The sequence below is a fragment of the Phodopus roborovskii genome, unplaced genomic scaffold (genome assembly GCF_943737965.1).
Source record: "Phodopus roborovskii unplaced genomic scaffold, PHOROB, whole genome shotgun sequence".
NCBI lineage: Eukaryota > Metazoa > Chordata > Mammalia > Rodentia > Cricetidae > Phodopus > Phodopus roborovskii.
Genome location: NW_026126460.1, coordinates 19,854,277 through 19,876,762, shown reverse-complemented (window position 1 = coordinate 19,876,762; position 22,486 = coordinate 19,854,277). Strand labels below are relative to the sequence as shown.

The following is a 22,486-nucleotide window of genomic DNA, read 5'->3' as shown; positions in this document are numbered from 1 at the left end:
CCACCTAAGTCAATCAGGGAAGGCTTTCTGGAGGCAATGACTTACAGGGTAGTTGCTTTAAGGCTGAGGGGAGACTATGCAACTGCTAAAATATTCACTGTACTCACAGTTCAGGGCCTTGGGACAGTAGTAGAAGGCTAGAGGGAGGATTTTAGATGTTATTTCTCCCTGAGTTCATCCCAGGAGGAGTGTGAGAGTACCCTGAAACAGTAGGACTGTCTGATGTTCACCATGATAGTGACTTAATGAGGCTTGTGAGGCTAAGGTCTTCCTAGTTCAGCTGTTCTATTCTTTCTTAGACCTACTCTGTACGGTTGACTCAAGAGAGAGAGAGAGAGAGAGAGAGAGAGAGAGAGAGAGAGAGAGAGAGAGAGAGAGAGAGAGAGATCTGCAGAGGAACTTCTGGGAGAAAAGGCCAGGGTCAGGGGCCATGTTGGGAGGCCCAAGCATGGGATGCCCTAACCCACAGCCCCAGTTGGTGATGCTGGCTGTCAAAGTGGGTGGGAAATACTGCATCCAACAAAATGGTTGTCTTGGTTGTGAGGTGAAGCCCAGTTAGGAGTAGCCCAGTGACTGTGGTGGTGAGATGAGTCTTGTGCCCAGTCCCTCTGCTGACAGGGTGGGGTACCTTGTGGAGAAGAGGAAGCTAGGCAGCTGGCTCTGCCCTTTGGTCCTTTTCCTAAATTTAGGGGCAGCTGGGTCACCATGCTATCTGCAAGGCAGGAGGAGACGCCCTCCCTGGGAAGGATGGATGTAGGTTTGGGGAAGCACTTCAACTGACCATTGACTCTTGGGTTGGACCCAAGGCTGGGTATTGGGGTAGAGATCAGGTCTCCGTTTAGGTTCTCTCCCCTCCCAGCTGTCTAAAGTTTCACTGTCAATTTCTGTACTCTGTAGCCACTGAGGTGTTGGCACCATGTCTCTGTTCCCTTACCGAACTCCATCAACTACAAGCGACTCAGCCAGGAAATAAGATGAGCTTCAGAGGGGACAGTTTTATCTGGTCACCAGGCCTATAAAATTCCCTGTTTGGTCCATGCCCTGTCAGGAAAAGAATTTCTTGTGTTGGAAGGTTCTGCTTTCACAGTGTCCCTAGCATCCTTTTTGTGGCTTATGCAGGGAAAGACACAGGAAGATCCAGTGTGTAGAACATTCGGGGAGCCAGAGTTTATAGACTTCCTGAACTGCCACTGTCTGCCTAGTGTATGTTCTGCTGCGAGAAGCTGGAGTGTAAGAATCCATTGAGTTACCTGGGAAGCCCAGATCTGTAGGAGAGGCTCTCTTGACTTGTCTTCCCTAGTTCAACCCACCAGTCTTCATTTTCCTCCTGGGTTGGTCTCTGCTCCCCAGGACTGGGTCCTAATTCATTCCATTTGGACCCACCCACCCCTCTGTCTGGTTTCAGTGTTAAGTTCTGAGAATGTAGTGGCAGTTTCTTTAACTAGAAACCTATAGTTTCTAGACATCCACTGTCCCTACTGCTGTCATCTAATATTGGATTGGATATTCCAGCCAGGGCAATAAGACGAGGAAAAGAAATAAGAGTCTGGTGGGGGGGGGGATCTGTCCATGAGAGGTATCTCATGCTACTGATTCTGTGATTGGTTGGATCTATATCTGATGCTTCTAGAGGTGGAGATTTCAGCCCTTATCAGAAGACAGATGTGTATCTTATCCTTAAGGAGTCAGGTTTAGGAGCAAGCTAGAATTTTAGGATGAAGTTATTTGTAATAAGAGCCCATGGAAACAACTCCATGAGGGAGAAATGGAGAGATCGTTACTATCAAGAGATGTTGGAAGTCAGCGGCGGCTTGTGGAGTGTGGTAGACAGTTCAGCCATGATGAGTATAGTAATTCTGGAAGTGGGTGAGGTTCCTGGGTAGAGTGAGTTCTCAGTAGGGCATAAGGCATGTTTGCAGAACAGTGAGCAGCTATGGAGCAAGAAGGGCAGCTGCCATCCTGTCTCGGGATGGTGTTAAATTTCAGACTGAGATGATTGGATGTGCTGGGCAGTGACATAAAAAATCATTAGGTGGTTTAGTCTGGAGAATGATCCGTGATCAGAGTGGTATTTCTGGAGGTGTGCCTGGTAGGTCCTAGCAGGAAGGCAGCAAAGCAGTGACTTTGACCTGGAGGATGCTGGGTGCTTATCAGATAGCCCTGGTGATGGAGCTCTGGCTTAGAGTACTGACTTTAGTCATGGAGGACACTAGATGATGCCATGAGTACTAAGGGAGCAGAACCAATGCACTTACAAATGGACCATTGGGAAGGGGGTCTACTCAAGATGGACTAAGGCAGTGGTTCTCAACCTATGGGTTCTGACCCCTTTGGGAGTTGAATGACCCTTTCACAGGGTTTGCATATCAGATATCATGCAGTCAGATATTTTTATATTACAGTTCATAACAGCGGCAAAATTGCAGTTAGGAGGTAGCAATGAAAATAATTTTATGGTTGGGGGATCACCACAACATGAGGGACTGTATTAAAGTGTCACAGCCTTAGGAAGGTAGAGACCCACAGAGGGTGAGAGAGGAGACTGACATGGTAGGAGATGGAGTTGCAGGGCTCTGCTGAGGTGGTGGAGGCTCTCCAGTTATGGAGGTGTATGGGTTGAAATGCTATAGATTCTAGAATCTTCTCCTGAGGGTGGAGGTTAATGAATTTGGAGGGGGTCTGTGTCATAGGCATGTAGAAGAGAGAAAACTCAGGAAAATGGCCACAAGGGAAACAAAGGCGTAGCAGAATCTCAGTATGAGTGCTCGGAGTGGCGAGAGGAGCCCGGTGCAGTGTGTCGTTCAAAGTCAAGATGGGGAAGGGGTTGAAGGAGAAAGGGTGGGATTATGGAGTTGGGGGGTGGGAGAGAAACGCGTCCTGCTGGCCAGTGAGGTACACTGGGGATTTTCAAAGGCATCTTTTCAGTTGAGTGCTGGTGACAGAAGCCAGACCCTGAGCGATGGGGGAGGGCGTGGAAGAGGAGTGAAGACAGCTTGCCATCTACTTTTTGGAGTGGTTTTATGATAAAAGGGGACAGAGTGGTTGTTGAGGTGGGCATCGGAAACTGTAATGGTAAGTGTTGTGGGCACGTTTTTAGGGAGAGATGGAGGGGGCTGAAGATGGAAGAGGGAGAAGGAAGAAAGAAGAGAAAGAAAGTGATGGGAGCCCGGGAACCTGGTGAGCATTGCGGCTCATCTAAGAGTTCAGGATACTTCATAAAACTGAGTCGGCTGGAGAAAAATGGAGTGGAATTCTGGTGGCAAGCTGTAGGGTTTGGATTGAGAAACAGCTTTGATAGTTCGCTCTGCATACAGGGCTGACTGAGTTCAAGGCCCATCGTTCAGTTCATTGTTCAATACGAGCTTTAATCTGGGCTGTTTGGTAGTCTAGGGCCTTGGAAAATGTTGACAACCAATAAAACCTTTACTTTCATGGCAGAATTGGCCCCTGAAATGTTATAATATTTTAGGTGGAAGGTTACCTGCCTTAAAGATAAGGCAGAGATGTGCAGAGCAGAAATGGGAGATGAGTGGGTGCTTGACACTGTCAGGAAAGGCTTCACTGAGCGACCGAATTATCTGGAGCAGTCTGTGCAAAGCCCCTGAGGCAGGAGTGTGCTTGGAATGGCTGGAGCAGAGTGACCCGCATGAGGTCTAAGAGGTAATGGGAATGGAGCCAGCTTAAATTTGGTCTGGCTGGTGATCCTAAGAACTTGGAGTTTTGGTGTGTGTGTTCTGAGAAGCCTTAGAAAGGATTTGGTCCAAACAGTGACATCACCTGGCTTCTAAAAGTATCTGTATGGCCAAGATGGGAGGAGGGAGGTCCTATCGGATTCTGCTGCTATCGATCGGCATGGAAGTGAGGAGATGGGAGGAAAATGGTAGACTATTTGGGAGGTTCAGCCAGGGAGATTTACAAGTCAACTATATGTGGGATGTAAGAAAAGAACAAAGATAGGTCCTTGTCCCGAACAACTAAATAATAGATGTGTTCCTGGATGACATGACAACTTGGGAGGAGCTGGCTGAGAGGGAGTTCAGTGTAAGATGCCTGTGAGGCTTCTGAGAAGGTCACATTCTAACAGCCAGTGACTAAGGGAAGAGGTTGGAGTTTAGCAAAGTTGGGGGCAATGAAGCAGGTGTGGGCCAGATAGATGGCAGGTGGGAAGTACCAGCCTCTGGTGTAGACCCTGAGATATAAAGGCAGCTTTCTAATCAGTAAGATGAGGACAGAGAGATGCAGCGGGGCCTTCTACAGCATCCTGTAGGTTTATCCCAAGGCCTCCACTAGTGGTACCCAGTGGCTCCAGTGGGGAGAGGATTGCTCAGGCTAGTGTGATTGAATTACACAGGGCTGAGGGATGCAAGGGGTGTGACCTTGGGTCTAGACTGGTAGGTCATCCTGGTTTCAGAAGGGGTTGGTGACCTTGAGAGAAAGGGAGGCTCTTGGATGACTTAGGTTGACTATGAGGGCAGGTGAACTGAAGTCTCCAGGCCCCAGACATCTACTGGGGTTAGACAGGAAGGCTACCTGCCCTTCAGAGGAGCAAAGGCCCTGGACCACCCTATCATTTCGTCTCCCTCCCACCCCACCCCTCCCTCCAATGTGTGGCCCTATCCTGGAGTCAGAACAATGACTAACCCTGATTTTTTTTCTTTGTTTTTGTTCTGTTTCTTGTTGTTTAATGCCTTGTCCCCCTGCATTCTCAATGTGTTCTGTGTCCACCTGTCCCCTGTGGCATTGGTGGGGTGCTTTCTATGCCTGGTGCCTCCCCTCCCTGCCGGCTCCCCTGGGGTGTGGGTGGACAGTGTACAATGCCAGACTGCAGGGCCTGAGGCAGAGTGGCAGCTTCCGACCCTCTCCTCTCCACCGGCTCCGATCTGCCTCCATCTCTGGTGGGTTCCGTGTGGCTCTGGGTCCTTGCTTTAGCTCCCAGCTTCCCTCCCATCTTCTTCCCCAAACCGTTCTTACCTTCCTGTCTCTCCCGCCTCCCCTACACCTTTCCTATAAGGTGGCTTCTGCTTTTCCTTCTTCCCTCATCCTCCTCCCTCTCCCTGCTTTCCTAGCCCTCTTTCCCTCCTCCCTCTCCTATGCTTCCCCTCCCTTCTGCTTGGCTGAAGGCCTGACGCTTTTAGCTTGGCCTTGCCCGCTGGACACAGGGTCCGAAGTAATTATGGGAACTCCCTGTGGGGATATGTTGGGCTTTCCAGTGAGGTGCCCCATGAGGGTCCTGGACGCTTATCCTCTAGCCACCCCAGGTGGGATGATTTGGGTTTCAGGGCCAAGACTTGGAGGAGCCAGGCTGTGTTTTCCCTGGGACCACCACATGTCAGACTGGAAGAGGTGGCCCAGACACTGCTACACAATGCCCTCTGATGCTAGGATCCATGGCCTGCACCCTGCCTGTGCCCATCTGGTGCTCCCACTGCTCAGCACTCACATTCCCAGTCTGAAAGCCCTGCCTTGCAAATGTGGCGTGGTGCTATACTGCTGACATGCTGGTCCTACATCAAACTCCCGTTAGTTTATTCTAGGACTGTGTCAGCTGGTGTCCCCAGCCGCTGGGACATGCGGGCTGCTAGGCTCTCATCCTCGGTTTGCTTATTCCTGCCTGAAGGCCAATATCAGGGAGGAGACCATGTATCCAGGCTTCTCCAATGCCACAGCCTTGAGCGGCTCCAGGCAAGGGATCCTCCACTCCGGATAGCAGTGCAGTGCCTGTTGCCCCATGGACCCTTCTGCCCCAGTCCACTGATATTTGGGAGATGGTCCTGTCAGGTTGTCCCTTCCCTTTCCTTCCCCCCTCTGCCTTTTTCCTTGGCCCAGCAGTGGGAAATGTAGTGTTAAGCTGGGCCCAGGGTCTGTTCAGGTTATGGGAGAGTGGACCTGTCCCGAGGGGAGCTGGCATGGCTTGCCCTGGAGCTGCTAGTGTGATCGCGTGTGGCTTTCTAGTACCCTGGCCCAGCAGGTGGCTTCTATCCTGGATCCCCTTACTTCTGGAGCCCTGGGCATGCGGCCGGAACCCAGTCCTATCACCTGGAGCTGAGGAATCCAGTCTTTTGGAAATCGGAAGGCTGGAAAGAAGAGTTGGGTCTGTGGGGGGTGGGGGTGGCCAGTATGGGAAAGGTCTGTGCTGATGCCTGTGGTGTCACTGTGACTCTGGGTATTTATCCATGTGACTCTGAAAGAGTGGCAGAGCTTTGCCAAAGTGTGTGTGTGTGTGTGTGTGTGTGTGTGTGTGTGTGTGTGTCTGTCATTAGGTCTAGACCCATAGGGTACTTTAGATAGAGAACTGTTCCCCTGGGTACACCATTGCTTTGGGGGCAGTGAGGGCAGAGGCTGACTCATCTCTTCTCCTAGGTGTAAGTGGCAGCTCTCAGGCTATGGTGACCACCTGTCTTCATAAGGTGGTGAGGAAGACAGGTGCCAGCCAGTCCCAGGCAAAACAGCCCTTAGAGGCTGACACAGGAGTGTGGGGCTCGTGAGCTGAAAGGCCACCTTCTTCCCATCACAGCATTCCTCTTCTCAGTACTCAGCAGCCTGCTGGGGAGAACCTTCCAGAGCCATTGATGGTTTCTCTTCTTCTACCCGGCTTCCTCTGGCCCTAAAGCCTGTTGTAGGGAAAGTTAGGGACCAGCCAGATCACTAAAACCACACTACTGCAGTGTACTGTGTCCCTTCCTGTGAGGCTAAGACACATACTGTGTGTGTGTGTGTGTGTGTGTGTGTGTGTGTGTGAGAGAGAGAGAGAGAGAGAGAGAGAGAGAGAGAGAGAGAGAGAGAGAGAGAGAGAGAGAACTTCTGTCTGTGTGCATGTAGCAAACAAAGGCTTGGGGAGAAAGCTAGGTCAGAAGACTGAGGGAATCCTCAGTGGAGGTCTGCACAGGGAGCAGGCCCGTTTTTGATGTTCTGTAGTTTTGGGGATGTGAGAGGGCTGTGCGCTCTCTCTCTCTCTCTCTCTCTCTCTCTCTCTCTCTCTCTCTCTCTCTCTCCCCCCCTCTCTCTCTGGCCCTGGCTGTCAGCTGGTGTCCAGGGTCACCACTTGGCTGAGGAACAATGGAGCTCTCTTCTCCCCCTCTACTGTGTCAGGCTCCTCATAGAAAGAGACTAGAGAGGGGCTGTGGCTCTCCAGGCACTCTGGGTTAGCTATGGGCTTGCCAAGGGAACAACAGTGAGGCCCTGTGTTCCGAGACCGAGTGCCCCGGCTGGCTGCTGGTGCCATGGGCCACTCTCTGGGAATGGTCAGCCCTGTGGGAGTGGAATGTGGGGGTCTTCCCTCTTCTGTGAGGGGAAACTCTGTCCTGGAGTCCCCTTGCTCTTTGGAGAGTATTTGCTCTTCCCCTCTGCCTCACACTCCCATGTGCCACCCTGCCAGTGACAGGGAGGGGGGAAGCTACACTTGCTCTCAAGTGTCTGTCTCCCTTGGGCAGGTCTATGTCCTCTACTGGCGGCCCACCACACATGCAGAACAGCCTCGCCTGGCCCTCACTCCTGTCCTGTGGCCCTGGGCCTGGAGGCAGTGCCAGGAAAGGATGGGTGACAGGAAAGGATGGGTGACAATGTTCTCTGCCCCTCCTCGAGGGCGACTCCAGTGGAAACAGACCTCCTTTTCAAAAGCCAACACAGGGCCCCCAGGCAAGGAAGTGGCTACTCTTGAAAAAGCAAAGAGATTGCCAGAGAATGATGTGGTTGTGGTGGTGGTAGTGTGGGGGTGCCCCAAAGGCAGCTCTTATGTGTTCCCTCCTACCTGGGAGGCGAACTCAACTCTGCACCCCCAGAAATTTTGTAAAGTTGCCCCAGTGTCACAACATTATTAGAAAAGCAGTGGCTGTGTGTGCTTTCCTCTAATGTTCCTGCCAGGAATGAGCCCAGAAACGGCTAGGGCTGGTCCACACTTCCCAGAGGCCTGAATTGGGCAGGGCCTGGTTGGAGGAAAGAGAAGAGGGGGGTGAGGCCAGGGGCTGCCTGAGTTCTGGGAGCTCAGAGTTGCTGGCAGAGTCTGATGTGGCTCCAGATGTCCAGAGCCACCTCCTCTCTTTACTCCCTGCAGATTCTCCCAGCAGCCCCTGCTCCGGAATGACACACCCTCTTTTTTCTCTCCTGGAAATCAGGGCATTCTGAGGTTAGGGGCTTGTCTGCTTTGAGCAGAGCCATTTGGGACCAGCAGGATGCCCTCTGTTTTGGTCTCCACTGTGCAGATAGGCAGGACTGCCTCTGAGTAACTGCTCAGTGTGGAGACACTGGTGTGCCTTCTACCTTCAGCATCTAACTTGTACCATTGGCAGCCAGTCTCGCTGTCCCCTGAGGGCCCCCCAGAGCCTCCATCATGAGCACCTGCATATGGACCACAGCAACTTGGTGTGAGCGAAGTGGTTCTGCCTCAGCCAGCACTTTGCTGTTCATGTTAAGCAGGAAGGCTTCCTGGGCAGTGCAGGCCATGGCAACCATATGTAGCTGTGGAAAACTAAGGGTTAGGGACCACCTGGGCTGTACAGATCCCACTATAGAGGACGAGAGGGGATTTGGGCTACATAAGGGTGAGTCGTACCAGGCTGTCCTGGCTTTGTTCCTAAAGGCCAGCATTGCATGTGTGTGTTTATACATGCATGAGAATATGTACACACTCCCACTTGTGACTAAGGGGGGAGGGGTCCCAGGTGTGTGTTCATGTCCCAAGCTCATGTGACCTAAGCCCCTTAGTTCTAGTGTTGATGAGGCAGGGATAGAATTTAAGGTAATTAGCCTAGGAGCCAACTCTCAGGGTTGGGCCTTGGCTCCTGGGACCTTGGAAGTCAGTATTCTAGGATTCTGGAAGCCAGCACAGTGAAATAATAGATTCCATGCCTTGGCCCAGCTGTGAGGAGAGAAAATGGGGAGGAGGCAGGGTGAGGCTAACATGGGCAGCCTTTGTAGTGGGCTAAACAGGAAGTGGGGACAGGAAGATTTGCTTGCCCTTTGCCAGGGTAGGGGATGATGGGAGCCTGGCCTCCGCCATGGCGGTGGCCACCGTGGGTTTATGGGAGGAAGTAGGCTGACGAGGGGTTGCAATAGGGAAGCTGGGTAGAGGTTTCAGGGGTGCAATGGATGAAAGCCAGAGAAGCCCCGAGATCAGAACCGCCATAGAAGCCAGTGTGGCTGGAGACTTCAGAGTGTGACTTGGTCATTCCTTTGTTTCCCACTGGGAGCAGCATGTGCAAGATGATGCAATTTAGCCCTTTCCAAAAGTCCTTCCCAAAGGCTCCATGTTGCTTGTTGGTTGATGCAGTTGCCTTGGAGACCCTCCCTCCCCTCCTCTGGAAGCTCTGGCCTTTTGCCTCTAGGGGCTGGAAGGAGCCGACATCTGTTTCTTGTATCAATCCTTTGTGCTCTTGGTCCAAATCCTATGCAGTGTAGAAACTCCTCTTGAAGGCAGAGGGCAGCCTCTACCCTCCAGCCCAGCCCCCCCCCCCCACCCCCGAGCTGAGGTGTTGCCTTTGTATGAGGGGATGTTGTTAAGTGGGATCATATCATTCTTTAGTCTACTCATTACTCTCCATACCCTGCCTTTCCTCCCAGGGGTTCAGGCTCGGGAAAGGCAGCCTGCAGAGCCCCCAGCTCCGCTCCGGAGACGGGCAGCCAGTGATGGACAGTATGAGAACCAGTCTCCAGAGGCCACGTCCCCCCGTAGTCCTGGGGTCCGCTCCCCGGTCCAGTGTGTCTCCCCTGAGCTGGCTCTTACCATTGCCCTCAATCCTGGAGGGCGGCCCAAAGAGGTGAGTCCTTGAGTTGATGAGTCCTGGGGCCTCAGCAGGAAACAGATCCCATGGTGCATCTCCAGGAGCTCCTGGGTCAGCTGCTATTGCTTCACCAGGAAATGCAGGGATTTCTCCCTCTCCAATCCTCACCCAAGGTCTCCCTCTTCCATAGCATTTGTACCCCAGCTTGGTTTAACACTGATCCATCGTGGAGCCATCTCAGCAGTAGAGGGGGTGGGTCTTGAACTTCCATGAGCAGAAGAACGTCCAGGGAGTTTAAAACCCCTCATTTCCAAGTGCGCCCTCAGAGACTCCAGCATAGCAGGGCTCTGTCACCCTGTTCTGACACAGTTCTGCCTGAGCTTTCGTGTGGCCTTGCACACAGCCACTCCCATACTCAGCCACCAATAAGGAGTGGTTGAGGCAGCGAGTGGCCAGCACTGTGGCTTCCCTGGGTGAGGTGGAGACTCAGGTTGGACAGGGAACGTGTGAGCTGCCGAGCTTGCTGAAGCTTTGCTGCCCTTGTGCCTGGGATCACCGGAAGGGGAGCCTCTCCTCAGGACTCCCGTCTCTCTGCCCTTCTCTCCTCCTGCAGCCCCATCTGCACAGCTACAAGGAGGCCTTTGAGGAGATGGAGGGGACCACCCCAAGCAGCCCGCCACCCAGTGGGGGTAAGAGCACCTGCTAAACCTATGTCCTTCTCCACCTTGTGTCCTCTTCAACATTCCTCAGTAGTCTGTGTGGTTGGCCCAGGTGTGGGGTGAGCAGTGAGAGAGTCAGGGAAGGGCTGGAATTGATTGCGTCCCACTCCACAGCTCAGCCCAGTCTCTACTCTTTTCCTCTGTGTTCTCTCCTGTCTACCTTCAGCCCTAGTATGAGACCATCCATATAGTTTGACTGCAGGTCCTGGCTCTCATCTTGTGGAGTTTTCTGTGTTATTATTATTATTTTTTTAACCCCATGCAACACTGGTGAGAAATCCTCTTTCAAGTTACATTGTGATTTGTCCTTGCTCTTGTTTCTGATGCCTTGCCTATCCGTATCCAGGCATCTTCATCTCAGGCACCCTCTGCCTCTTCTACTAAGAAAGAACTGGGGTGGATATATCCTCTCTCATGCTGTCTTTGGCCTCCAGGAAGGTATTTTGGTTTACACCCCCAGAGTACCCACTGGAGAGGCCAGTCCCTGAAGGACAGACAGAAGAGCTGAATGAGCCCCAGGGTGGTCAGTGTCCCTTTCTGTAGGGGAAATTCCTTGAGAGGACTTGGGGGAGATTGTTGAAGGGGAAGTGATTGGGTCATACCAGGAAGTAATGGGGTCCCCGTGAGAGGCCTGGGTGGCAGAAAAGGTAGAGTGGATAATGCTTAGTGCTTAGGTAGACCGGGACTGGCCTGAGCTACCCATTAGTCCCCAAGGCCAGCAGGAAGAGGTGACTGAGCTTAGCTGTGCATCCCCTGGTCTATAGCTGTCCTGTACAGAGACAAAATGCGCCCTGCATGTGTGAATCATTATCCCAGGCATATGGGAGGTAGAAGCTGTGACTGTGGTGGTCCTGGGATGATGATGCCCAGTGGACACAGCGAGTGTGTGTGTGGCATGGGCATGTGCGTGCACATGTGTGTGCACACACACACACTTAAAATTCCCCCATGTCAGGACACTAGTGAAATCAACTTTTTACAAAATCTAAAAAATTGGCAATTCAGTAGGGTAGTCAGTATGTCAGTATTAATATTTTATTGAGACATTGTGTAATATAAAAAATGTTATGAGTGCTAGAGAGATGATTTGGAGGGCAGAGTGCTTGCTATATGATCATGAAAGCCTGAGATTTTTGTCCTTAGCACCTCCACACAAAAAAGCTAGGAGCACCCGGTGGTCTCAGCTTTAGGGTACAGAGACAAGAGAATCCCCTGGAGCTGACTGATAGCCTCACCGAATCCACAGATCCAATCTCAAAAAACAGGATGGAAAGAGATAAGACAAGATGTAGCATTCTGCAGGCACACACATCAACATACCACCTGTGTGCACACACACTAACATACCACACAGAGAATTTACTTTCAAAGTATACCCATGAAATTAATATTAGAAGTATTTTTATATAACTCCAATTTAAAATATTGAGGTAGTGATATTGGTATTTTAAAAATGAGCTGTTGCTGCTGGTGCACACCTTTAATCCCAACACTCGGGAGGCAGAGGCAAGAGGATCTCTGTGAGTTCAAGGCCAGCCTGGTCTATAGAATGAGCTCTAGACTGCCAAGGCTGTCGAAAAGCAAAACAAAAGCAAAAACGAAAGAAATCAATAAAGTGAGCCAACTATGATGGTGCACACTTGTAATTTTATCATCCAGGAAGCTGAAGCAGGGGGATTGCAAGTCTGAGACCAAGAACCTCTCTTAGAAAAGCAAAAGCAAAGCAAAAGCAAAAACAACATACTGAACAAACTCAAATGTCATTTTTGCTGTGTTTGTACCTTTTGAATTGCACTGTGTTTCCTGCATACCTAGCACAGCCCAGTCCAGATTAGTCAACTGCAAACGCTCAGGTTGAGCTTCGAGCCTAGGTTGTACAGACCCAGGGCACTCTGCTCGAGAACTGGCTTTGAGACTTCTTGTGACTAGTTCTGAACCTTTTACCTTTATAATTCCTTCCACTCGTTGCTGTGTCCAACAGCCTTGAGGGCTGGGCATCCCCTGCTGGGAATGGAAGCCATGTTAATTGTACCAGAATTGGGTCCTACTGTTTCTCTCCTCATCAGTGGCTGGTCATGCGTGCCCTCGGGACAAATATAAGTCATAAGTTTCATAAATGCCTAGGGCTGGGGAGAGAGGTTGGAAGGCGGAGAAATGCAAGGAATGTTTCTCTCAGGAAGGAGAGGGCGCCTGTCTTCAGAGCCGCCCACTCCTTGCCTCAGTCCAAGGGCCACATTGCTTGGGTCTGAGAAACCAAAGATGGGGTGGAGGGGAAAAACCAAGCAAAGCTCCTACTATTTCTGGTCTCCTGACCCTTTCTCCTTGGTCCCCTGCCCCTCAGCTGCACCTGCTGGGCAGCGGATGTTAGCTGAGGATGGGGATATTTCCCATAAACCCTGCTCACAGGAGCAGCTCATTCTTTCATGGTGATGCCATTGAAACTGGCATTTGGGTGACAGAGAAGTGCTATTGAGCAGTATGGGGTAGTGAGATGATGTGGAGAGAACAAGGAAAGGCCTTGCCTGACTCGGCCATGGAAATGTGTTGCACACATTTGTCCCATGAGATGCCTAGGGACAGAGAAAAGGTAAAGTACAGAAGCAGGTCTCATCTGTACCTGGGATGTTCCCTGGTGCTCACCTACACACACACCTACACACACACACGCACACACACAGGTAAGCTGTGCCTGCTGCTCACACTGAAGGATGGTACTTTGTTGTTGCTGTTTGTTACTTCAGGTGGAGCCTGGTTTGGATCCTGGGCATATGAAGACCACACCTCATCCACTGAGAGCAGTGGAGAATAGGGCATGTCCTTAGGGGCTGTGTTTTCTCCTGACTGTTGGGTTTCCTGACAGGAGTCCCATTCCTTATTTCTTGACTTCTTCTCAGAGAGGTGCTGGGATAATGGTAGCTGCCATTGAGCTATCTTGTGACTGGGCACGATACCACCCTTGTCGCTCAGCTCAAAGTCCTTGGCGGATGGGGAAAAAGCTGGGTGGCCCTTTCCGACCTTGTGTGATACGTGACACTTGTAACCCAGATGAGCCAGTCAGGAGGAGCCTCATTTCACCCAGGAAGCTGTGTTCTTGAGAGAAGAGTGCTAGTTTTTCCTCCCATAGTACCAAGACTCCTGTACTAAGCCTCATTCTGACAAGACCTCTCTTGCAATTTTCAAGGGGCCATGTGGCCTGGGGCTTCTGTGTCTCAAGGATGGTGAGGTCCCTGCCTGTGATGCCTGGTTTGCAAGGAGTGTGTGTGTGTGTGTGTGTGTGTGTGTTAGAGGATTCTGGGGAAGGAGCAAGTGGGAAGATAATATTCTCTACGAAGGCAAAGAAAACTGAAGAAATGTGCTGTGGCTATTAAGCCCCAGGGAAGGACAGTGGAGCCAGCTCAGCAGGGGCAGGGAGGGAGCTTCAGGGCTGGTTCTTGGTTGCCTGGACCTCAGCAGTACACAGCCTTACCATGGTGCATCCTCACTTTTGGTTTCTCCATCTTCTTCCCACACAGTGCGCTCTCCTCCAGGTCTGGCCAAGACACCCCTGTCTGCTCTGGGTCTGAAACCCCACAACCCAGCGGACATCCTGCTGCACCCCACAGGTGGTGAGTGATTGGAAGGGAGGGAGGGAAATGGCCAGGGAGGCCAGGAGAACCTAGTAGCCTGAGCAGGTGTTCTGACCAGAGTACTCACAGAGGCTCTGGGGGAACCTTCCTGGAAATGAGGAGGTCATGACAGTGTGCCACACTGAAGTGATGCTTGTGGGGGTCGTTCTGCAGGCATTGGGGTGTTCTTCCTGCCTGCCATTGCTCTCTGAGCCTTAGGGTTTTGAGATCTGCTTCCAGTTTTGTTGGAAGTGATCAGCCCTGCTAGAAGCCTGCATGTGTGCGTCCCTGCACATGTGTGTGTGTGTGTGTGTGTGTGTGTGTGTGTGTGTGTGTGTGTACACAGCTGTGTAGTAGAGAACCATGCCTGCTATTTGGTGACAGCCCCTAACTCCTACTACAGCCCAGTGGCTCCTGTGCTGAGCATCCTGGTGACATCAGAGGCTAGAACCTAGGTATTTGGGTTATTTTTAACCCCACAAAGTTTTGCCTGACATATGAGTCTTTCCCAGCAGCCATGCTGTCTGCCCTCTCCCATCTATTTCACCATCAACCCTGGGTCTCCTCTGCCTATAAAGGTGCCTGGTACCTGGGAGCAGACTATGCTCATCCCTGGGTTCACATGCCCAGTGTCAGCAGCCTTTGACCCTGCTGCTAAGAGTAGGAGCTTGGCTCTAGGGGGCTTTCTGGGCTGCCCCCAACCACATCAAAGTCACCTGTATTGGATATGGGGTGGATGACCATGTCTGGGAGCAGGCCACTGTCTGATATGCATGGTTACCAGAACAATCCCCCAATTTTATGCCCATCTCCCAGTTTCTTTCTGTGAAGGAGGGAGACGGGTCCTGGGGCTTTTAATGGCAGTTTGGAGTCTGCTGAGCTAGAAGGTGACTCTAGTTTTAAAGCTGAGTTGGAGCTCTTGGGGGTCAACTTTTCCTTTCTTCCTTAGTCACCAGAAGACTGATCCAGCCAGGTAAGAGGGTAGTAACATGCATTTGTGAACGATGCAGACACTGAGACACGGCCTCCATTTAGGACTTGCGAGCATGGACAGACACCCAGTCATCACAGAGATGAAGGGCCAGAGGCCTTCTCTGGCTAGCCAGCATGCCACTGCCTGATGCTTGACCCACACAAGCCCTGGCTGCGGAGGCTGGGACCTGGCTCCTGAGTGCTTCATCATGGCCCTGGACTCAGGGGTCCAGCCTCCGTTTTCAGCAAATCCTTTCTCTAGATGTAATCCTGATAACTTCTCTCTTTCTCTTTTTCCTCTGGAATCTTCCTCTCATCTTTATCATCTGCCTTCCCTTCCTGCCTCTCCTCCTCTTGACTCTCTTCTCCTCCCTCAGAGGAAGATGAGGGGGAGGAGGTGACTAAGCCTCCAGAAGGTAAGTGCACTTTGCTGTGTGCAGCTCTCACTCTCTAGGTCTGGGGATGGCTTTTCACACGAAGCTTGACAAGGCTGCCTGGGAATAGATCTCTTTCTTCACCTGCTCTCAAGTGACTAGGCACATAGCCTTCCTGTCCCCACCCTCTGACAATGAGATGCCACTCTGGGCACTGCCTGAATGCTGCCTGGGAAACTTGTCGCCACTGGGCACCAGTTCAGGCACAGCTAGTATCCAGGCGCCAGCATGGTGCCACCTTGTTGACAAAATTACCCCTTGTGACATTTCCTCTCCCGGGGGGACATGGCTGGTGTGCACTGTGCACAGAGGCAGACAGGGAGGGGCAGAGAGAGCAGGATTTCTCTCGCTTGGCCACTCAGGCATTTAAGCCTGTGTAGGTCCTTCTAGAAGCTGCCCTGTGCACTGAATGTGTAGAGCTGACTTCCTCTTGCTGGGTGTTGAAGGCACAACAGTGCCTTCGATAGAAGCAGTGTCAGCTTTTGTTGCTTCATCTTTTTGGTGTTGAGTTTTGAGACAGGGTTTCTCTATGTAGCTTTGGAGTATGTCCTGGAACTTGCTCTGTAGAACAAGCTGGTCTCGAACTCACAGAGATCCGCCTGCCTCTGCCTCCTGAGTGCTGGGATCGAAGGCATGTCTCTACACCCGGCTCAGTGTCAGCTTTTGGTATGAGCTGGCTTTTTTTTTTTTTTTTGTATCTCTGTGACAGCGACCTGAACGGGGGACCCGACAGATAGTACTCAGGGAAATGGTTTATTTGGGCTCATGGATGAGGACATTTCGGTCTCTTGAGACAGGAATGGCATGGTGAGGCAGCTTATTGATGACTGTGGGAGCGTGTGATGAAGGCTGTTCTCATCATTGAAAACTAGGAAGCAGAGTAAGAGGCAGGAGTCGGGTGGGCATTCTCTTCAAAGGCCACCCTTCAATGGCTTACTTCCCCACATCCTATTGGCTCCACAGCCTCTCAGAGTAGTGCCATCAGCTGGGGACTGTGTGTTCAAACATGAGTCTGTGAGTGTGAGAGACTTTTCAGGTTTAGCCCCAATGGGATAGTATCACTAGTGTATAGCCACAGCCCCAGAGTCCATGACTTGTTTCCTGTCAATATAATGGCAGGAAATGTATCTTTCTGAAAGCCAGGCACCTGTGGCATTGCAGGCTGGTTATGGGCTCACTCCCACAAAAGTGCCTCAGGACACCCATGCCCAGTTCTGAGAAGCACTTGCTTTCCTTTTCAAAAGATAACTTTATAAAAATTTATTACGTGTGTGTGTGTGTGTGTGTGTGTGTGTGTGTGCGCGCGCGTGCGCGCGCATGTGCCTGCACATGGGTATGTGAGTGTCATGGTATATGTGTAGAGGTCAAGGGAATCCATTTTCTCCTTCTACCATGCCTGGTGAGGGCTCAAACTTAAGGACTCATGTCGGGCTTGGTGGCAAGCACCTTCACCCACTGATCCGTCTCACTGGATCCTTGAAAAATAGTTTCAAGGAGTTCACAATTGATCTCAGCTTTGAGGTCAGCCTAGCCCTGGCTTTGGAGGAAGCCTGGCATTGTGCCTGGGAGGGAAGAGGGGCTGTGACCTGTTTGTCAGAAGAAGGTAAGCTCAGGAGGGCAGCAGTCCAGCTACGACTCATGGTGGTCATGGACTAAGGGATGCTGGCCTGCGTGGCTCCCACATGTCTCTGGGCATGGGTGTCCCCATCTCCACAGGATGTGTTAGACAGGTGAGTCCCAAGGTCCCCTCCAGCTGTGCTATGTTAGATGGTTCCACCTTGGGTCCGTGGTTGTGTGTGGCTATCTTTATAGTTTTCTTTATGGCTTTCTTAGGTTCACTTTCCTCTGCACCAAATGCCCTGGTTTCTGTCCCAGCTGGCTTTTTGCTCCAGGTGTGGTGGTCATGGCTTCCCAGAAGCTTCACTGGTTTCTTTATGTTTTTAGTTAATTATTTTAATTTTTAGATTTATTTATTTTATGCAGGAATATCTTGCCAGTGTGTATGCACTGTGTGCCTGGTACTTGTGGAGGCCAGGAGAGGGTGTGGGATCCCCTGGATCTGGAGTTACTGGTGGTTATGAGACACCATGTGCGGGTGGGAATTGAACCCAAGTCCTCAGCAAGAGCAACAAGTATTCTAGAGTGCTGAGCCACCACTCCAAACCCTTTTGCTGTTTTTTTACTAGCCGGAATGGAGGCTGCAGATCTTGGAAGTTGAGGGTCAAGGCTACTCTCTGCCAACCCCATGCAGGGGAAATGCTTTCTCCAGAGTGCTCCCCACAGCCTGTCAGCACAGAGAGGCTCAGGTCCTGAGTGTGGGTGGCTAACTCAGTACATGAGTGGAGTTACCAGGTAGGCATCCAGGCTCCTGGAGCTGTGTTCTGCTTTTGGGTGGCTATTCAGAAGAGTGAATGTTGACAGAGCTGAAGTGAGACCTCCTAAGTGTGCTTCACAGATGACTCTCTACTTACACGGCCTTCAGGCTCCTTACCTTTCATCCATCCTTATATCACAACAGAGGAATTTTGAAGGCAAGCTTTCTCGAGGTCCACCCAGCCATGCCTGTGCTTTCAGGGATGGTGGGGGTGAGGGACCCACCCAAGGTCACAACCAAGAGGCAGTTGGGCCAGACTGCATTTCTGGGCCTCCTGTTTCCTAGTCAAAGGGTGCTGTCTAAGCCCACCCCTGTTTCCAGGCTTGGTGGCCTGTGCTTCCAGCTTGAGAGTGGGCGGGGAGGACATTGAGGCTGGGGTGCCAGTTGAACATTTCTTAACTCAGGCGCCACCTCTTGGGTCAGCCCAGGCCACAATCTTTGTTGACCCTTGGAAGCCAAGCTTGATGTTCTTGTTGATACTTTGATGGGAAATTCAGAAAAAGAGTCTTGTGAGGAAAAATGATCAGTGGCAGAATTCCTCAGCTGGAAAAGGAAGAATTTGAGGGATGTTTGCTCTGTTCAAGCCCCTGGGCTAAATACATTCATGCATTCTTTTCTCCATTGATACATTGAGTCAGTCACTGTTCTGTGGGCCTGTTGTGCAGCAGGCAATGGGCCGGTCTTTGGGGAGATAATAAAGTGGATGAGATATGTATCTTCAGCTCATGAGCATTGCCATGAATATGAATAAGAATTATGTATGGAGCATTTGGGAAGGAGGGGACACAGCTTTGTGAGACCTTAGGCTAAAGAAGTAACGTGGGGTGGGTGTGCATGTGAGGTGACATTAACCTGGAGAAGCCTGGGTATAAAGGAGATGAGGGGAATGACATACATGGTCTCTGGGCTTGGATGTCACAGCGTGTGTGTCTCTCTCTCTGTGTGTGTGTATGAGAGAGAGAGAGAGAGAGAGGGAGGGAGGGAGAGAGAGAGACAGAGACAAGGTTAATGTGGGGTGACTTCTTCTATTGATCTCCATCTTACTTTTTGGTGAACCTGGAGCTTGTCATTTTGGCTAAGCTGACTGGCCAGTGAGCTTCAGGGATCCTCCTGTCCCCACCCCCCTCCTCTCCCAGTGCTGGGTTTACAGACCCATGCCACTGCCCCCAGATTTTATGTAGGTGATAGGATCTAAACTCAGGTCCTTTCCCTTGAGCAGCAAGCATGTCCCCCACTAAGCTATCCCCCCAGCCTCCAGCTTGTTTGCTCACCACCCCCCGAAAACTAGAAACCAAGAAGACAGGTGTATGGAGCCAGTGCATGTGTGTTTGTGAGTGTGGTCTGGAGTAAGGTTAAACAGACAAGAGTCAAGCCATATGGGGGCCACTGTTACATTATTTTTTTTCTATTCATAACAGCTGAGAGGAAGGTGGTATGAACTCCATTTTATCAGTGGGGTGGGGTTAGATGACCTAGCAGGCTCATAGGAACGAGGGACAGAATTGAGAGCCAGTGTTATTTCGGCATGTAGGAACTGTCGCTTCTGGTGGGTACACACAGTACAAGGGGCACCTGAACATCTGAACAGAGTCCTTCTCTGAGAGCTGGTCACGGTGGACCTCAGGGAGGCTTTCCACAACAGGTTCTGTTTGTTCCCAGTGGTTCTGTGAGGACAGATTGGGCATAAAGGAAGACATTGAACTCTGGACTTTGAAAACTCTGAGATTCTTGGTGATGGTGTTTGGGGGCATCAGAACAGGTGACCTGGTATGGAGTTGTCCAGCACCCACCATGCACCAGGCCCTGTGTTAGGGACTGAAGGTCTAAGGATGGGTGAGGTGCCTGGGGAGGGCAGAGATCTTACCCTGAGGCAGAAGGTCTGAGCAGAGATGTGGAGGGGGGCTACATGTGGCCCCCTCCTAATGCTAGCTCTAGATCTGGGGCTCAAGGAGTTTCCTTCCTTTTTCTTCTGCGGCATCCGTGTCTTCGGTACATCATTTTTGTATGTATTTATCGTGGTCTGGAGAGAACCCAGGGCCTTGCTGGCTTAGGCAAGTGCTGTACCTTCTCCCCACCCCTGTGTCTCCATCCTATTAGGGTGGGCAATGCTGGCCCTTCTCCTTCAGCCAGATCTTTCCCCAGTGAGGCGATGTACTTGAGAGTGTGGGTGAAGAGCTGGTAGCCCCCCCCCCCGGCTGGGGAGTCAAGTCACTCTTGTGTTCCCTTGCTCTCAACTGCCAGGAGCCACTTGGAATGGTTTGGGCTCCTGGAATGTTCTCCATGCAGCACCCTCCCCAGCTGGGTGGCCTGTAGGTCAGCTGCTCCCTAGGAGACTAGAAGAGGCAGAAGAGTTGTGACCCCACCCCCCCACCCCAGGAAGGGAGTGTACAAGGGTGGAGGGGGGTTGAGGTCAAAGACCAATGTGGACCAACCAGAATCGACAAGAACTAAAAGGACTTGTCCTTTCTCACGTGCCTCTGTCCTAGGCAGGTGAGCTGTTTTTATTCCGGGTTTACCGGAGAGTGGCGCGGGCACTCAGCTGGGACAGAGACACCACCTAGGTTGATTGGGCATGGCTCTGTTCCAGCTATGGGCTTTCTCTTAGCTTTCTGTTGGCAGAATGTGGACTTAGCATAGAGTGTGGTGCTTACCTAATGTGTGGGCTGAGGTCCTGGCAGACGTGCATGGTTCATTCCAGTGGGGTGACTGAAGAGATTGATTGAAAAGTCTGGGCAAACAAGCAAGGGTGTAAAGCCCTGTGGGCTCCTTAGCGGGGGTGGGAGCTGTCCCCACCCACCCAAAAGGAGCTGGCACAGCTGGGGATAAATAGAGGATGACCTCCCTCCCTCTCTCCATCCCTCCCGCCAGGAAAGACCCAACTACTCCAGCCAAAGGCCAAAGCCATCTGCAGTCATAGGGCAAGGGGTCTAGGTAAAATATAGCCACTGGGGATGCAGATAAGGATGGAGAAGGGGAGGGTAGGAAAGTGAGTCAGAGTGCCACCAGAGTAGGTTTCATTCAACCTGATTTTCAAGGAGTAAAGATAGCCGAGTGCAAGTGTTGGGTCTGACTCCTTACAGGAGGTGATGTCTGAACGGGGTTGGAAGGGAGGGTCCTGTGGCTATGAATTTGTGAGATAGACACACAGAATCTTCTGTGCCAGATGCTGTGGCTGGTGCCAGGAACCTTTGTCAGGCTAGTGAAGCCTGTGGGTAGCAGGCTGGATGAGAGAGGATTGCTCTGTGTCATGGAGAAACAAGAGGAGCTGTGCTGAGCACCAAGAAGGGCCTGAGGCATGTCCAGAGTGGCAGGAATGGTGAGGGACAGCCACTGACTTCCCAGCTTTGGATGGTCTTATGACCTGTGAGTAATGGCTGGCTGGAAGACTGCCTGAGTACCTACTGGCTCCTCTGCCTCATACCAGCTGGGTACTTCTGCTCTCTTACTAAGCTCACAGGACTTGAATGGTTTTACAGCTATGGGTGACCCTGTGGACTTGGCATTCCTCTGGCTCATATGTGTTGGTGTCCCCATAAGACTATGGGGCCCCTTAGGCCAACCAGAACCTGTATTGTAAGGCTGGAGACATGGTGCTGTTCAGAGCCATTGGGCTGGCTCTGTGTTGTGGACAAATTGTTCCCCTTTTCTGGGCTGGCGGTTAGATCAGACTCAGCACACACTGGATGCTGACAAATCCACCTGCTACCTATGTCCCTAAAGAAAATTCTGTTGCAAACAGCTGCCTTGTCTGGCCGGTTAGCTGTTGTTTGCAGCCACCGTCACCATGGCGGCTGGGTTGAGTGATTGCAACAGAGACCATCAGACCATCCCACCTAAGCTATTTACAGAGAGTCTGACCAGGCCTGCGTCACAGTTACCTCATGGCATCTCCACCTCCACAGTGCCACGGCCTGGGGAGGCCAGAGTCCAAACCTTCTATGTCAGGTTGGCCTGGGAATCCTGTGAAGTGAGTGTGGCCTGAGCAGCTTGAGGGAGGCTTTGCTGGTTCTCCCCAACCCAGCATATCTACGTGGCTGCTCCTACAGACCAGAAGCTGGGTGTGAATGTTGAGGGGCCTCCTATGGAGTATGATCTCTGGACATCCCAGGTAACACCCTCCATCCCAAGCCAGCTTTTCCTCTAGTTGGGGAAGCAAGCTTTCAATTTAGTCACCTCAACTTTCTCTCATCTTCTTGAGCCAACGAACCTGGGTGGGGCTCTCCTTCTATTCAGGCCACCATAGTCCTGGCCCTCAACAGCTACAGGGCCTGTTGTCCGAGGTGGCCATCATTTCCCAGGCTAGCTTTGGTGAATTTTTTGATTATGGCAGCTACGGATTTGTATTCAGGCAACAATGATGGTGATGACGGTGACAGGATCCTAGGTATTGGCAATGACATACACCTCCTCCACATGACCATGTCCCTGGAGAAACCCAGAAAGAACCCTGATCCTTTTTGGTTATGTAGGGCCAGCCTCTGAGGTTACAGGGGCCTGTGTCCAACATGCCTGGTCATTTTATTCTCTAGGCCTCAGTCTTATTAATCTGCCAAATGGCCTTTCTGTTGCTAATTTACTCTGAACACTAGGTTGGAGTTACTGTGTAGGAAACCCCTCTCTGTATAGGGCTTGGTGCGCCGGTTTTACTGTAGTGGGCACAGAATGT

At 51.5% G+C, this 22,486-nt stretch overlaps 1 protein-coding gene across 5 annotated transcripts in view; it reads left to right on the top strand.

Moving 5' to 3' along the window:
* Positions 1-22,486, top strand: part of Tns1 (tensin 1) — a 170,060-nt gene that overhangs the window by 128,500 nt on the left and 19,074 nt on the right. For 2 of the 5 annotated variants that reach the window (XM_051190447.1, XM_051190443.1), the window contains exons 18-22: positions 4,809-4,895; positions 9,556-9,752; positions 10,330-10,405; positions 13,948-14,040; positions 14,990-15,013. In XM_051190447.1, the coding sequence (XP_051046404.1) occupies positions 4,809-4,895; positions 9,556-9,752; positions 10,330-10,405; positions 13,948-14,040; positions 14,990-15,013 (477 nt within the window). The remainder of the gene's footprint in view (positions 1-4,808; positions 4,896-9,555; positions 9,753-10,329; positions 10,406-13,947; positions 14,041-14,989; positions 15,014-22,486) is intronic. The other 3 variants (XM_051190448.1, XM_051190444.1, XM_051190445.1) reach the window with 3 other exon arrangements.